Source organism: Talpa europaea (genome assembly GCF_964194135.1).
Source record: "Talpa europaea genome assembly, chromosome: 2".
Taxonomy (NCBI): Eukaryota; Metazoa; Chordata; class Mammalia; order Eulipotyphla; family Talpidae; genus Talpa; species Talpa europaea.
Genome location: NC_140068.1, coordinates 134,695,248 through 134,710,745, shown reverse-complemented (window position 1 = coordinate 134,710,745; position 15,498 = coordinate 134,695,248). Strand labels below are relative to the sequence as shown.

The 15,498-nt window shown below is 39.4% G+C and overlaps 1 protein-coding gene across 1 annotated transcript; it reads left to right on the top strand.

Annotated features, from left to right (window-relative positions):
* Positions 1–1,607: 1,607 nt before the first annotated feature.
* Positions 1,608–2,540, top strand: LOC311188347 (putative olfactory receptor 2B8; the record flags this gene model as incomplete). The annotated part of the gene is made up of 1 exon (XM_084259452.1): positions 1,608–2,540. One exon carries the CDS (start codon positions 1,608–1,610, stop codon positions 2,538–2,540), a length of 933 nt encoding a protein of 310 aa, XP_084115578.1.
* Positions 2,541–15,498: the final 12,958 nt, after the last annotated feature.

The following is a 15,498-nucleotide window of genomic DNA, read 5'->3' as shown; positions in this document are numbered from 1 at the left end:
CCACAGTCCATTGTGCATCCCCCCACTTTGCTTTCCCCTCTCTCCCTCTCCTCCGGTAGCCTCTATTCTATAGTCAGGTTTCTAGGGTTGTTATTTCCAGCCTCATTTGATGAGCAGCTTGCTGGAAAATACTGGCTATTCTTAGAATATAAATCCCCAAGGATAAAATTGTGACAATGTAGAATATACCAGGCAAATTGAGACCACTAATTGCCTTTGTTCCAGGAAAGAAGACATAGACTCTTTCAACAACACAGTCCTTGCTCTCTTTGCTTTATAGCAGAGGAAATTTAGCTAAAGTCAATGTCACTCCATTCACAGTTTTTATTGTTCATTGATATTTTAGCCATAGAGACTATGCTAAATATTGTGACTACCAGTAACAGTTTCCCTCTCTTCTTATAATTCTGAAAAGATGACCCTTTACTCAAACCACCCAACAGTTACACCATGACAAATTTCAAAATGAAAATGATTATTACTCATGGTTCCAAAAGAAAAAAGTCCTCTATGATCTTTAAACTGGATTGCGCAATAATTCCCTGAGACCAGGAATAATGACCTAAGTCTTTTCCACATGAGTGTGTGTTTCCTAGTCAGAATATTTAAGGACAAATAGTTTTCATTAGAGTTCCTCACTTATTTGTTTGTTTTTCAGGAAGTTATTTCTACTTTAATCCCATGGGTAATCAAAGTGCTACAATCATTTTGAGACTGCAAAAATGGCCATTCAGAAGTGCTACATCCCTTAATCTTTACAAATTATGCTCTTAAACTACAGTGATTAATTTTATACAGTTTAATTTATGAAAGGCCACTGAATTGTAGTTGTTGACTAAATTTCTATACTCTTGTTAAGCAACATATTAAAAAACACATGGATGTTAATGCCACCAGGGAAAGAGCTTGCTTACTGGGGACTGAATTACATTTTTCTAAAGAGTGATATTTGTAAAGATGATAAACCAATGAATCTAATAAGGAGATCATGAGTCTTTCTTAACTCAATTATCAGTTCAGTAGTCATTTTCTGTAGTTATTACTTGCTTCTTATAAAAACAATGAATATTAAAGATAATCATCTGTGCTCCTATTTGGAAAATTCTAATTTTATTTTGTCTGTCTCCAAGTCTACATACCTTCTCTCTCTGACTCCCGCTCATTCCACTTATCTTTCAATTTACCTACTTTATCTCTTCTCCATCACATACCTATGTGTGCAACCATCATTTAATTTTCCATTTCTTTGTTTTCTCATTGTAAGCACATTGATGGCTTATGTATTTTATTTCCAGATAAATATCGCAAATCTGCTTTGGCATATACTCCAATGTCTAGTCCTTGTTTATTTCCTTTCAAGGCATTTGGTGTTTCCATGACTTTGTCTATTTCTGTCTTTTCTACAGAACAAGTCTACTTGTCCACCTATTACCTTTAGAATAGTTTCATTTCATCTTTGTCGGTGGCTTTATGTACAAATAATTGCAGTGTCCTCATGCTCAAGTTTTACTCCATTTACTAAGCTTCCATTGGTTATGGTGTCTGATTTTCTTTCCACAGGAATAAAATAGGGATGACCAAGAAAAGTGTCTCATAATTAAGAAGCAATGAAAGGGACAAATTTAAGTAACCCAGATGGTTTTATCTTACTGGGCTTTTCTGACCAGCCCCAACTGGAGATGGTTCTCCTCGTGGTCATTTCTGTCATATACATTCTGACACTGATGGGGAACACAGCCATCATACTGATCTCATACTTGAACCCCAAACTCCACACACCCATGTATTTCTTCTTGTCTAATCTCTCCTTCCTGGACCTCTGTTTCACCACCAGCATCGTCCCCCAGATGCTTTGGAATCTCAAGGGCCCGGAGAAGACTATCTCATTCACGGGCTGTGTGGTCCAACTCTACGTGGCTCTGGGGCTGGGCTCCACGGAGTGTGTCCTCCTGACGGTGATGGCCTATGACCGCTTCAATGCTATCTGCCGCCCCCTCCACTACAGTGTCATCATGCACCCTAAGCTTCTCCAGCAACTTGCCGCAGTGGCCTGGATCAGTGGGTTCGTGGAGTCCACTGTCCAGACCATTCTCGTTTTCCAGTTGCCTCTCTGCAGCCACCACCGGGTGGATGACTTTATGTGTGAGGAGCCTGCCCTGATTAAAATAGCCTGCGTGAACACAACCTTCCTGGAAAATGAGCTCTCCACCGCTATTGTCCTCTATGTGATTATACCTCTGGGACTTATTTTGTTCTCCTACGGCTGCATTGTCAGGAGCGTGCTGAGGATAAAATCTGTGGAAGGCAGAAGGAAAGCATTTGGGACCTGTGGGTCCCATTTAATTGTTGTGATTTTGTTCTTCGGGACTATAATTTGTGTCTACATCCAGCCCAAGAGCAAGTACACACAGAATCATGGTAAATTCCTCACCCTCTTCTACACTGTGGTGACTCCCTTTCTTAATCCTTTGATTTACACTTTGAGAAACAAAGAGGTTAAATGGGCTTTAAAAAGGTTGTTGGTAAGAGACACACAATAGAGAAAAATGTGAAATGTATTCATGCAATCCCTCAAATATTGGGACTTTTAGGCATCATTATCGTTTCTCCTTTCGTTTACAAGATCACAGTTAAATCTCCTAAATTTAAAAAAAAACCCTAAATAAAAAAAGGTATAAAATTTCCTTTCAATAATAAATGTGACACACTCCAAATGCTTTGTATGCTCCTTTCTTGAAATGTTCTCTTTTTTTGGCTCCTTTGTAAAGATTCTATGAATAAATTAATAAGTATTTGTAAGTATGTGTATGAATATATGTGTCATATTTTCATAAATCCTGGAGATAACTGCTCTCATGACTCACAGCGACTAACGAGACTGGCACAGAAGAAACCGACGGCAGCCACTCTCTGCCCTGGGGAGGCAGAGCTCAGAACAAAGCTGCAGGGGCTTGGCTCTATACATATTGGCAACATTATTATTTTAAAATGTAGTTTTGTTAAAAAATAATAATAATAAAGTATTTTAATACAGGTTAATACTAAGTAATCATGATAGTAGAGATCAATAACTCTGGCTCAATAGAGTAAGGAGAATAATGCTAATGCAGAACCCCCAAAAATGTACGAGTCCTGGGACCCACTAGGAGAAAGAATTCACCAGAGAGTTTCTGCTGAACCAGGCAAGGTTTTACTGAAGGCTTGTGTGTGAGAGCACTAATACCAGAAAAGGAAATCTTTGCTCTAGCCACATTTTTAAAAGGGCAGGTCCACAGAGGGAGCAGAGGCGATACACCATAGCTTGTCCTGGCTTGGTCTGTACCCAGGCATGCGTAGGTTGATTCAGATCCCACTCGGCTTGGAGGGTTCTGAGCTGTCAGCTCCAGGAATCTGTCTGACAATCATTAGTCAGGCTCTAGTGCTTTTTGCCCAGTATGGTGAGTTTTGTCAGTCTGGTGGACCAAAATATTTGAACAGGATGAAAGACAGAAAAGCAGGTCCACAGTTTTTGCCCACCTGTTTAATCAGGATGCTGGGGCAGTTTACCCAGACAGGTCTCAAATGTCTCAACTAAAGTGGTTCCAAAAAAAACCCACGAGCATCCATAGTGAAAAGAAAAACATAATCTAGTCAGAAGAAATTGATAAGATAACTGAGGTACTATCCATGCAAACTTATTATTTCTCTCGTTGCTATTAGTAATTAAACTGTGGCCATATTAAAATGCTTTTCTCATTAATGGATTAGGACAACCAAATATCTAATGAGAAATATGATTACCTCAATCTAAATCTTTATACATGCCAGTAGACAACAGACAAAATAACTAGTAAAAATAACAATCTTAATGCCCACTCCAAGAAGGAAAATTAAATTTTCCATAGATTTTTTTTTACATTTTCAGTAGTCATGCCCAGAGGCAGAAAGGATTGCATTTTTCTAAAAAATTGTAAAATATTTTATTTTTTAAAGATTTATTTATGTATACATGCAACAACTGGGGTACAGGCCAGAGGTGGGGAGGTGAGGGGATTCACCAGAAACAGAGTGGGGAACAAACAGGCAGACTGAAATACACTGCTGAGGAGAGCAGCGGGTGAGTCAGGAGAGAGAGGTCTGCTGCGCCATCTGGGTAGCTCCCTGGCTGGGGATCAAACTCGTGCCGCAGTGGCTGTAGACAGCTCCATAGGTTGCATCTTACCTTCTATGTCACCAGGGAAGCCCAAAGTTTTAAAATACTTTAAAGGAAAAATATGTAAATATTAGTGTTTTCAAATGTATATAGTTATATCAAAATATATGCATCATACCCATTAGGGTTTTTAAGATACAGTCACATAAATATCTAAATTATTTCATCAAATGTATGCATCACATTTTATTTAGTTAAGAATTTAAATTACATTTAAATAATTTATTTAGTTCATTATTTCAAAATTGCTGCAGTAAACATCCTTGTGTATATGCCCTCATGTATATGTCCTAGTATTTATGTGAAAGCGATTCTGTGTAGAAATAACTACAACTGGAATCCCTCTGTTAAAGGATATGCCCATTAACAATTGCAAAGATTAAGTGATGTTGCAAATTTCTTCTACAGAACAACTATAGTGGTATATACTCCCATCAATATTGTCGGAGAAAATTCACTGTTTGTGATGTAGTCATAATTTAACCTTTACAAACTTTTCCAAGTTTAAATGCTGATAATATCCATAGTCTATTTTATCAATATTATGATTTTATAGAACTTAAAACTGAGATGATTACATTGCTGAGATGATTACATTGCTTATCTTCTATAACCTATTGTGTAGTTACTGTGCTAAAAAAAATTCTAACTTGAAATAATACATGTATTCCTGGAATAAACTGTATTTTTCTGTGATGTATTATTTTTAGAATATTACTTTCATATTTAATACTATTTTTAAGAGATAGCTAAAATTGTATTTGTAAATGAGATAGGCCTATAATATCATTTTCCTTTTTTATTTCAGTTTTATTTTTATAATCCTCATACAATTACAACCCCCTTCTTTTGACCCCAACCCCTCCTTTCCCTGCCCCGCACCTCCCATAGGTCTCTGGTTCATAGTTGTTTGTTGACTTTGATATTTTTTTTCTTATAGTTATTCTTTCTCCTGGCCCCTTATTTAAGTTTTCTAGATTCCTGCTATGAGTGAGACCATCCACTATTTTTCTTTTTCTTTCTGGCTTATTTCGCTGAGCATGATCCATTCCAGCTCCATCCATGCTGCTGCAAATTGCATGTGTTTATCGTTTTTGAATTCTGAGTAATATTCCATGGTGTATAAGTACCACATCTTCTTGATTCATTCATGTATTTTTGGGCTTTGGGTTGTTTCCAAAGCTTAGCTATTGTAAATAGTGCTGCTATAAACATAGGGGTGCAGGTGCCCTTTGGAATTACTGTTTCTATGTCCTTTGGGTAAATACCTACCAGTGGAATTGCTGGATCATATAGAAGCTCAGTTTAGTGAGTCAAGAAATCTCCACACAGCTCTCCATAGTGTTTGCACCAGTTTGCACTCGCACCAAAGGTGCAGGAGAGTTCCTTTTTCTCCACAACCTCACCTACATTTGTTGTTGCTAATTTTTTTAATATGTGCCATTCTCACTGGTGTAAGATGGTATCTCATGGTAGTTTTGATTTGCATTTCCCTGATTACAAGTGATGTTGAACATTTTTTCATATGCCTGTTGGCCATTTGCATTTCCTCTTCAGAGAAGTTTCTTTTTAGCTCTTCTGCCCATTTTTTGACTGGATTATTTTCTTTGTTGTTGTTGAGTCTCATCAGCTCTTTGTAGATTTTTGTGATTGGTCCTTTATCATTAGTGTTGTACGCAAAAATGTTCTCCCAGTTGGTGGGGTTTCTCTTTGTTTTTGTTATTGTCTCTTTTGCTGTGCAGAAGCTCTTTAATTTGATGTAGTCCCAGCTGTTTATCATTGCCTTCACTATCACTGCTTTGGGTGAAGTGTCTGTAAAGATGTCTTTGATGTGCATATCATGGAGTGTTTCACCTATATTTCCTATGTATTTTATGGTTTCAGGTCTTATGTCTAGTTCTTTAATCCATTTTGAGTTGGTTTTTGTGCATGGTGTGAGGTCGTAGTCAAGCTTCATTCTTTTGCATGTAGCAGCCCAGTTTTCCCAGCACCATTTATTGAACAAATTATCTTTGCTCCAATGCATAGTCTTTGCTCCTTTGTCAAAGATTAGTTGACCATAAATCTGTGTGTTTATTTCTGGATTTTCTATTCAATTCCATTGGTCTGTGTGTCTGTTCTGGTTCCAATACCATGCAGTTTTCATGATTATGGCTTTGTAGTATAGTTTGAAGTCTGGGAGTCTGATGCCTCCATTCCTTCTTTTTTTTCAGGAGAGCTTTGGCTATTTGGGGTTTTGGGTGAATCCATATGAATTTCATCAATAATTGTTTATTTCTTTGAAGAATGACATTGAAATTTTTATTGGAATAACATTGAATCTGCATATTGCTTTGGGTAGGATGGCCATTTTAATAATGTTTATTCTTCCAATCCATGAGCAGGGGATGTCTTTCCATTTCTTTGTGTCTTCTTTGATTTCTTTTAACAGTGTTTTATAGTTTTCTTTGTATAGGTCCTTTACCACTTTTGTTAGATTTATTCGCAAATATTTGATTTTTTGGATTCGATAATAAAAGGGATGTTTTCTTTTTATTTCTTCTACTTCAGATTTATTGATTGTGTATAGGAAGGCTACTGATTTTTGCATGTTGATTTTGTATCCTGCCACTTTACAGAACTGATTGATGAGTTGAATTAATTTTTCTATGGAGTTTTTGGGGTTCTCTATGTATATTATCATATCATCTGCAACTAGTGATAGTTTGACTTCTTCTTTTCCTATTTGGATTCCTTGTATGTCTTTCTCTTGTCTTGTTGCTCTGGCTAGGACTTCCAGTATTATATAGAAAAGCAGTGGTGAGAGTGGACATCCTTGTCTTGCTCCAGATCTTAATGGAAATGCTTTCAGCTATTCGCCATTGAGAATGATTCTGGCTGTTGGCTTGTCATAGATGGCCTTAATGATTTTGAGGTGTGTTCCTTGTATCCCAGGAATTTCAAGGGCTTTTATCATGAATGGGTGTTGCACTTTGTCGAAAGCTTTCTCGGCATCTATTGATATTATCATATGGTTTTTATATTTCTTTTTGTTGATGTGTTGGATAACGTTGATTGATTTTCGGATGTTGAACCATCCTTGTGTCCCTGGAATGAATCCTACTTGGTCGTGGTGAATTATGTTATGGATACATTGTTGGATTCTGATAGCTAAAATTTTATTGAGGATTTTTGCATCAGTGTTCATTAGGGAGATTAGCCTGTAGTTTTCCTTTTTTGTGTTTTCCTTGTTCGGTTTTGGTATTAGTGCAATGTTGGCTTCATGGAACATGTTTGGTTTTGTCCCTTCCTTCTCAATTTTTTGGAAGAGTTTGTGAAGGATAGGCATTAATTCATTTCTGAATGTTTGGTAGAATTCATTTGTAAATCCATCAGGTCCCGGGCTTTTGTTTTGGGGGAGGTTTTCGATTACCATTTCAATTTTGCTGCTTGTAATTGGTCTGTTTAGGTGTTCTATTTCTTCTTTATCTAGCTTTGGGTGATTGTAGAGTTGTAGGAATTTGTCCGTCTCCTCTAGCTTGTTGATTTTGTTTCCATATAACTGTTCATAGTAGTTTCTTATTATTCTTTTGATTTCTGCTGTGTCCGTTGTGATTTCTCCTCTTTCATTTATGATCCTATTTATTTGTGCTTTCTCCATTTTTTCCTTTGTGAGCCTGGCTAAGGGTTTGTCTAATTAATTTATTTTTTTGAAGAACCAGCTCTTGGTTTCATTGATCTTTTGGATTGTTTTTTTAGTTTCAATTTCATTTATTTCTGCTTTGGTTTTTATTATTTATTTTCTTCTGCTGGTTTTGGGGGTTTTTTGTTGTTCTTTTTCTAGGTCTTTGAGCTTCGAGATTAGTTTGTTTCTTTGAGTTCTTTCTTGTTTCTTGATGTGAGCCTCTATTGCTATATATTTTCCTCTTATTACTGCTTTTGCTGCAACCCATACATTTAGGAAATTGGTGTCCTCCTTGTCATTCAATTCACAGAATATTTTTAATTTCTTCTTTGATCTCCTCATTAGTCCAGTTGTCTTCCAGTAGTGTGGTTTTCAATATCCATGAGGTAGGAGAGTTCCTTGCCTTCTTTTTATGGTTTATTTCTAGTTTGATGCCTTCATGGTCAGAAAAGATGGTTGGTATGATTTCAATCTTGGTGTATCTGTTGATGTTTGTCTTGTATCCCAGTATGTGGTCGATTCTGGAGAATGATCCATGTGTGCTTGAGAAAAATGTGTACTCCGTTTTTTGGGGGTTTAGTGTTCAATAGATGTCTGTTAAGCCCAAGCGCTCTAGGTCCTTATTTAGAGCTTTAGTGTCTTTACTTATTTTTTGTCTTGTTGATCTATCCATTGTTGATAGTGGTGTGTTGAAGTCTCCCACTACGTATGTGTTTTCTCTCATGTCTGTTTCCAAAGATGACAATAGTTGTCTGATATATTTTGGTGCTCCTTCATCTGGTGAATATATGTTAATGAGTGTTATTTCTTCTTGAAGTATTGTCCCCTTGATCATAACATAGTAACCGTTGGGGTCTCTTTTTTAACCTTTTGAGTTTGAAATCTGTTTTATCTGATATAAGTATAGCTGTTCCTGCTTTCTTTTTTGGTCCATTAGCTTGTAGGATTGTTTTCCATCTTTTAACGTTGAGTCTATTTTTACCTTTTGTAGCTAAATGTGTTTCCTGGAGTCAGCAAAAGGTTAGGTTTTGTTTCTTAATCCAGCCTGCAACTCTGTGTCTTTTTATTGAAGAGTTTAGTCCATTTACATTTAGAGTTAATATTGATATGTTAGCATCTGTATTTGCCATTGTGTTTGTCTTTCCTTTGATTTTATTTATTTTTTCTTTTAATAACTTTTTTTTGGCCTTCTTTCATTGTTATTCGTCCCTCTGAGCCTCTGGCTTTAGGACTCCTTGTAGTATTTTTTTGGAGTGGGGTTTTAGTCGTAATGAAATTCCAAAGTTTCTGTTTGTCTGGGAACGTCCTTATTCTTTCTTCATAGAGGAAGGAGAGCTTTGCGGGATAGAGTATTCTTGGTTGGCATCTGTTTTCTTGGAGTCTGTTGACTATGTCCCTCCACAATCTCCTTGCCCGTAGTGTTTCTTCGGAGAATTCTGATGTCAGTCTGATTGGTTTTCCTTTGAATGCTATCTGTTTCTTCCCTCTTGTCAGCTTCATTACTTTTTCCTTGTGCTGGATTCTTGGGAGCTTTACTATTATGTGTCTTGCTGTATTTTTCCTTTCGTTCTGGAAGTTTGGTGTTCTTCTTGCTTCTTGTATGTCTATTTTCACCTCCTTCTTCACATTTGGGAAGTTCTCTTCAATTATCTACTTGAATATTTTCTCTGTTCATTCATCTCTCTCCTCTCCTTCTGGAATTCCTATAACTCTTATATTTCCTTTCCTCATGGAGTCAGATAGTTCCCGAAGTCTTTCTTCATTCTTTTTTCTTTGTACTTCGCTTTCCTTTTCTGTTTTGGTTCTTTTTATTTCTGTGTCTTCAAGAGTACTTATTCATTCTTCCTTTTCATCTATTCTGCTTTCATTGCTTTTCCCAGAGTTCTTTAGCACCTCCATTAATTCTCTGATCTCTTGCATTTCTTTTACTTCCCTCCTTAGGGATTCAATTTCATTCTTCTGACCATTGTTTTCCTTAATGACTTCTATCAGTTTTTCCATCAGGGCAATTTTAAATTCTTTTTCTGGAAGACTCAGAAGTTCTTCCAAGTCACCGTCATTGCAAGCTGGTGGGTGGGTTTTTTTTTTTTTTTTTTTGTGGAGTATCTTTTTTCTGAGGTGTTGCTACTTCGCTTGTAGTTTTTCTTTTCCCTGCTGCCTGTCTTCTAATTTGCCTTATGCATTAGGACACTGTCTCGCTGGTACTGGCTGGCATCTTTTTGGTGAATTCTTTTGGGAATTTCAGAAACTGGCAATCCAAAAGAGTCAAAAACTGTTATGCCAGAAGTCTAGTGAGGCAGTGGTACTTTGAGTATGTTAATGGTCACTGTCACAGAATCTCTCCTCCTTCTGTGTTTAGTTACAAATGTGCATCTTGAAGTCCCACGGACTTCCCTGGAGGTGGGGCAGCTGGATTGCACTCTGGGTTCCAAATATCTGGATCCTCCTCTGGGCTCCAACTTCCTGCCAGGTGGGACTGGGCTTGTGGGGGCCTTCAGCTCACCTCTGACTGTGCAGGGAACCTTCTCCCTCTGGCTCCACATGGAGCCTTCTGTCAAATTCAAGCAGTCTTTTGAAGAAAGGTCCCTGTTCTAAAATGGCGCTTTGAAGACAGGCATACTCTTCCACGTGCCTGGTCTGCCCCGGCCGTGGGTGCCCGCTCCCCCTCTGGGTTCGGATTGCTGGCCTGAAGGGGCCTGGCATGGGCAAACTTCCCAGCTCACCTCTGGCTCCTCTGGGAGCCTTCTGCCGGTTTCAAGCAGTCTTTTTTGAAGAAAGGTCCCTATTCTAAAATGGCAATTCAGATAAAGGCACACTCTTCCATGCGCCTGGTCTGCCCTGGCCCTGGGTGCCCGCTCCTTCTTGGCTCAGACTGCTGGCCTAAAGGGGCCTGGCCTGGGCGAACTTCCCAGCTCACCTTGGCTCCTCCAGGAGCCTTCTGCCGGTTTCAAGCAGTCTTTATTGAAGAAAGGTCCCTGTTATAAAAAGGCGATGTGGGTACACACTCCCCTGTGCACCCAGGCTGCCCCGCCCTTGGGTGCCCGCTCCCCCTCTGGGCTCAGACTGCTGGCCAGAAGGGGCCTGGCCTGGGCAAACTTCCCAGCTCACCTTGGCTCCTCCAGGAGCCTTCTGCTGGTTTCAAGCAGTCTTTATTGAAGAAAGGTCCCTATTCTAAAATGGCAATTTGGAGACAGGCACACTCTCCAGCACACTGGATTTGCCCCGGCCTTGGGTGCCCGCTCCCCCTCTGGGCTCAGACTGCTGGTCAGAAGGGGCCTGGCCTGGGCGAACTTCCCAGTTCACCTCTGGGTCCTCCAGGAGCCCTGCTGGTTTCAGGCATTCTTTACTGAAGAAAGGTCCCTATTCTAAAATGCTGATTCGGATACAGATACACTCTCCCATGAGCCCGGTCGGCCCTGGCAGTGGGTGCCCACTCCCCCTCTGGGTTCGGACTGCTGGCCAGAGGGGTCTGGCGAGGGCAAACTTCCCAGCTCACCTCTGGCTCCTCCGGGAGCCTTCTGCCGGTTTCAAGCAATCTTTATTGAAGAAAGTTCCCTATTCTAAAAGGCTATTTGGGTATACACTTCCCTGCGCGCCCTGTCTGCCCAGGTCTTGGGTGCCTGCTCCCCCTCTGGGCTCGGACTCCTGGTCAGAAGGGGCCTGGCTTGGGCGAACTTCCCAGCTCACCTCTGACTCCTCTGGGAGCCTACTGCCAGTTTCAAGCAGTCTTTACTGAAGAAAAGTCCCTATTATATGGGGTGTTGGTGATTTTTTTTCTGGTCATTAGGTGGCGCCAGAGATCTCTCCTAGTGTCCTTGGGGAGCTGTTTGTTTTTTTTTTCACCCTGTGGGACAGGGGAACAGAGTGGGAGTGGTGGGGAAAGCCTCAACGGCTTTGGGGTGCTGTGTTTGCCTTGTGCCCCACCGTCATGGGGATCCCATGCCCCAAATTTCGTCCCCCGGGTCTCAGTTCCAAAGCCCTCAGGTCCAGGACGCAGGCTGTAGCCCAGTTCAGTGTCTGCAGAAATGGCACCTTTTGCACCCTGCTCCCGTGTCCAGTTGTCTGGTTTCTGATTACTCAGTGAGGGACTTTCACCTCAGGGAGGGCCCCCGCGTGTCTCCCCACAAGCCTAGGTCACAGGTGCAGGGACCTGGGCAGCCGCGATCCGCATATCCTTTTCATGCAGGCAGTTTCTTTGCACAAGCTTACCGGCTGGCCTGGGGCTGTTTGTAGGACTCTGGGAGTCTTTGTTTTTATCCAATGGCGCCTGGAGCTGTGCGCTCACCTCTGTGGCGAATCCTGCAGGGTTCCCCACAGCTCCAGTTCACGGGGTGTGGTGGCTGAAATAGTTCCTTTCCACTCACAGTCCTGCTTGATGCGTAGTTTGTTCTTGTTGGTTGTTTTAGTTTTTTTTGTTTTTTCCTCCTTTCTGTTGGTCAGTGAGTGCCAATTTTGTGGGTGGAGGAGGGTAGCAGGGTTCTAAGCTTTTCTCCCTTCTAGTCCTCTTTTATGGCAACTTTCTTCGGGTAGTTTGCTGGAATCGCCCGTTTATCATCTGTGTCCCAGTTCTCACTGGGACCTCCCGCTTTTCCTCCCTATTAACCTTTTTTTTTTAATTGGGAGATCTCACAGCATTTCCTCTCCACCATGTTGATCCGCCTCCTCTAATATCATTTTCTTAAATCCTACAAGTTATGTTTATGCATCAAAGTTTTGTAACAGTGTGGTCCCAGGAAAGAGGGAGGTTCCAGGTTTCCTGCCCCACCCAAGGGAGGGTGGAGCTGAGCAGGAAGAGAAGAAGCTGCAGAGACTGAGGAAGGAAGCAGGATAGAGCCAGAAGTAGACCTGGAGGAGGCACATGGAGCCAAGAGACACGTGAAGAAACTGTGCTTGTCTTTTGGTTGTGGACTGGGTGACACGGATGTGGGTGAGACCCGTGGGGAGGTGACAATGGCAGCTTTTAACTTGATGTTGATTTTGCTCTTTTCCTTCTGGGCTTGTCTGGTTGTTTCTGACCCTTTTCTGTTGGTCCCCACTGGAAGATGCTTTAGACTTGTGGCAGGCTTTGGGGCCTTGCTCTGGGCCAATCCCATTTGGACAGAGTTTTACCCATGAGGGGACGGGTAACTTTGGGTGCTTGATTTAGAAACTATATTCTTTGCCTTTCCTGTATTGTTTCCTAATTGTATTAAAGTTCCTTCCTATTAAAGTCTCGTATGTTTTGTGTTGATGCGGCAGATGGCAGAACCCATTTAGAATAGGCAGGTTTGCAGGGTTTGGGCTGCCCCTCTCCCTGTCCTATAACAGTTTCATTAGTCTCATAAAATGAATTTGGAAACTTCCTATTTATTACTAAACTCTGGAAGACATTAAGACTATAATTAATGGCTATTTGAAATTTATCAAACTGCCATAAAACAGATTAAGCATTGTGCATTTGAGGGTAGATTGTTGGATATTTATGATCCCGAGCTCATTTTTTTGAAATTATTGGTTTATTCAGGCTTTTCTTTCTTGGATGGATTGGATCATTTACGTTTTTATTTAGAAAATTATCCATTGCATTTATATTTTTAATTTATTCATTTAATTTATTTATGCTCAGTGAAAAAAGAGACAAATATAGGATGTTTTCATTTCTAGCAGGAATTTAGGGGAACCAAATAAGGTATTAGGAAAAAAGTAATAATTATAATAAATTAAAAAACAAACTTAACAGGCAACTATAAATCAGAAACATTCTATAGGGAGGGGGAGAAAAAGGGATCAAAACAGGGGAGGAAAGAGCACAAGGAACTATGGTGATGGTGCACAGATGCATTGGTGGTAGGAACTTTACAGTAACGACATCTGAGAGGAGAAAGCATACCTTGTATGAAAAGGGAGAATGATATAAAATATATATAAAATAAAAAAAAGAAAAGAAATAATTTATTTATGAAATAATGTCTTGTGGTACTCAAAATCCCCAATACATTGTGTGCCACTTTTTAAGAAATATTTTATTTTTAAAGGTTTATTTATTTATACAAGAACTGGGGTACAGGCCAGAGGCACAGGAGGGTGAGAGAATTCACCAGAGACAGATCGGGGAGCAGAATAGTCAGACAGACCAAAGACACTGCTGAGGGGAGCAGCGGGTGAGGCAAGAGAGGTCTGCTGCACCATGTGGGTATCTCCATGGCCGGTGGGAAATTAAACCTGTGCTGCAGAAGCTGCAGACAGCTTCATAGCGCTGTGCTCAACCTGCTGCACAATTGGAGAGGACCCTTTGTGTCACTTTTTAACTTTAATATTTACTTCTGTAGATTTTGTACATATTGAGGTTTTTATTTTATTAGTCAATACAAAAAATCAGTTTTTTTCAGTTGATCAGTTGTGTTATTTATTCTATGAATCTCCTATTTCATTCATTTCTCCCTTTATCTTTATTACCTCCTATTTTCTTTGGTTTTATTTTGTTGTTCTTTTCTTCACTTCTTAACTCAAATGTTTAGTCTGTTTTCCAAGCATTTTTATTTTCCAATAACGCATGTAAAACTATAAATTCCCCTGTAAGTATTATTGCATACCACAAATTTTTATATACATTACTGTTGAAGTTTAGTTATAAATGCCTTGTAAATTTAAATTTTATTTATTCTGCAATAATAAATTATATGAGTGTGGCTTTTAGGATGCAAACTTATGGACTGCCTGCTTCTCATAATGATAGTAGTACCTATTTTTTATAATCTTTTTATTAATTTCTTATTTTACTATATATGATTGGTAAATACAATCTGTAAAAAAAATTTAAATTGTAAATTTGTCATTTTCTTCTAACAGTTTTGAAGGATTTGACTCCACATATCTTATGATTCATTTTATGAATCAAAGGGATAATACACTACGATCAAGTGGGATTCATCCCAGGGGCACAAGGATGGTTCAACAAATGAAAATCAATCAGCGTAATCCAACACATCAACAAAAAGAAAAATAAAAACCATATGATCAAATCAACGGATGCTGAGAAAGCATTTGACAAAGTCCAACATCCATTTATGATGAAGGCCCTTGAAATTCTCAGGACAAAAGGAACATACACCTTAACATGATAAAAGCCATATACGACAAACCCACTGCCAATATTATTTTCAATGGCAAAAAGGGAAGGCCTTTCCTTTAAGATCAGGAACAAGACACGGATGTCCTCTCTTGCCACTGCTCTTCAGTATAATACTGGAGATCCTATCCAGGGCAATAAGACAAGAGAAAGAGATACAAGGAATACAAAAAGGGAAAGAAGAAGTAAAACTATCACTATTTGCAGACGATAAGATAATATACATAGAGAACCCTAAAAACTCCACAGAAAAACTACTCAAAATAATCAACCAGTTCAGTAAAGTAGCAGGATCCAAAATCAACATACAAAAATCAGTAGCCCTCCTATACACAAAAAAAATCAGTCTGAAGAGGAAGAAATCAAGAAAACCATCTCTTTTATAATTGAAACAAAAAAATCAAATACTTGGGAATAAACTTAACAAAAGAGGTGAAAGACCTATACAAAGAAAATTATAAAACACTGTTAAAAGAAATAGAAGACACAAATAAATGGAAAGACATCCCCTGCTCATGGATTGGAAGAGTTAAC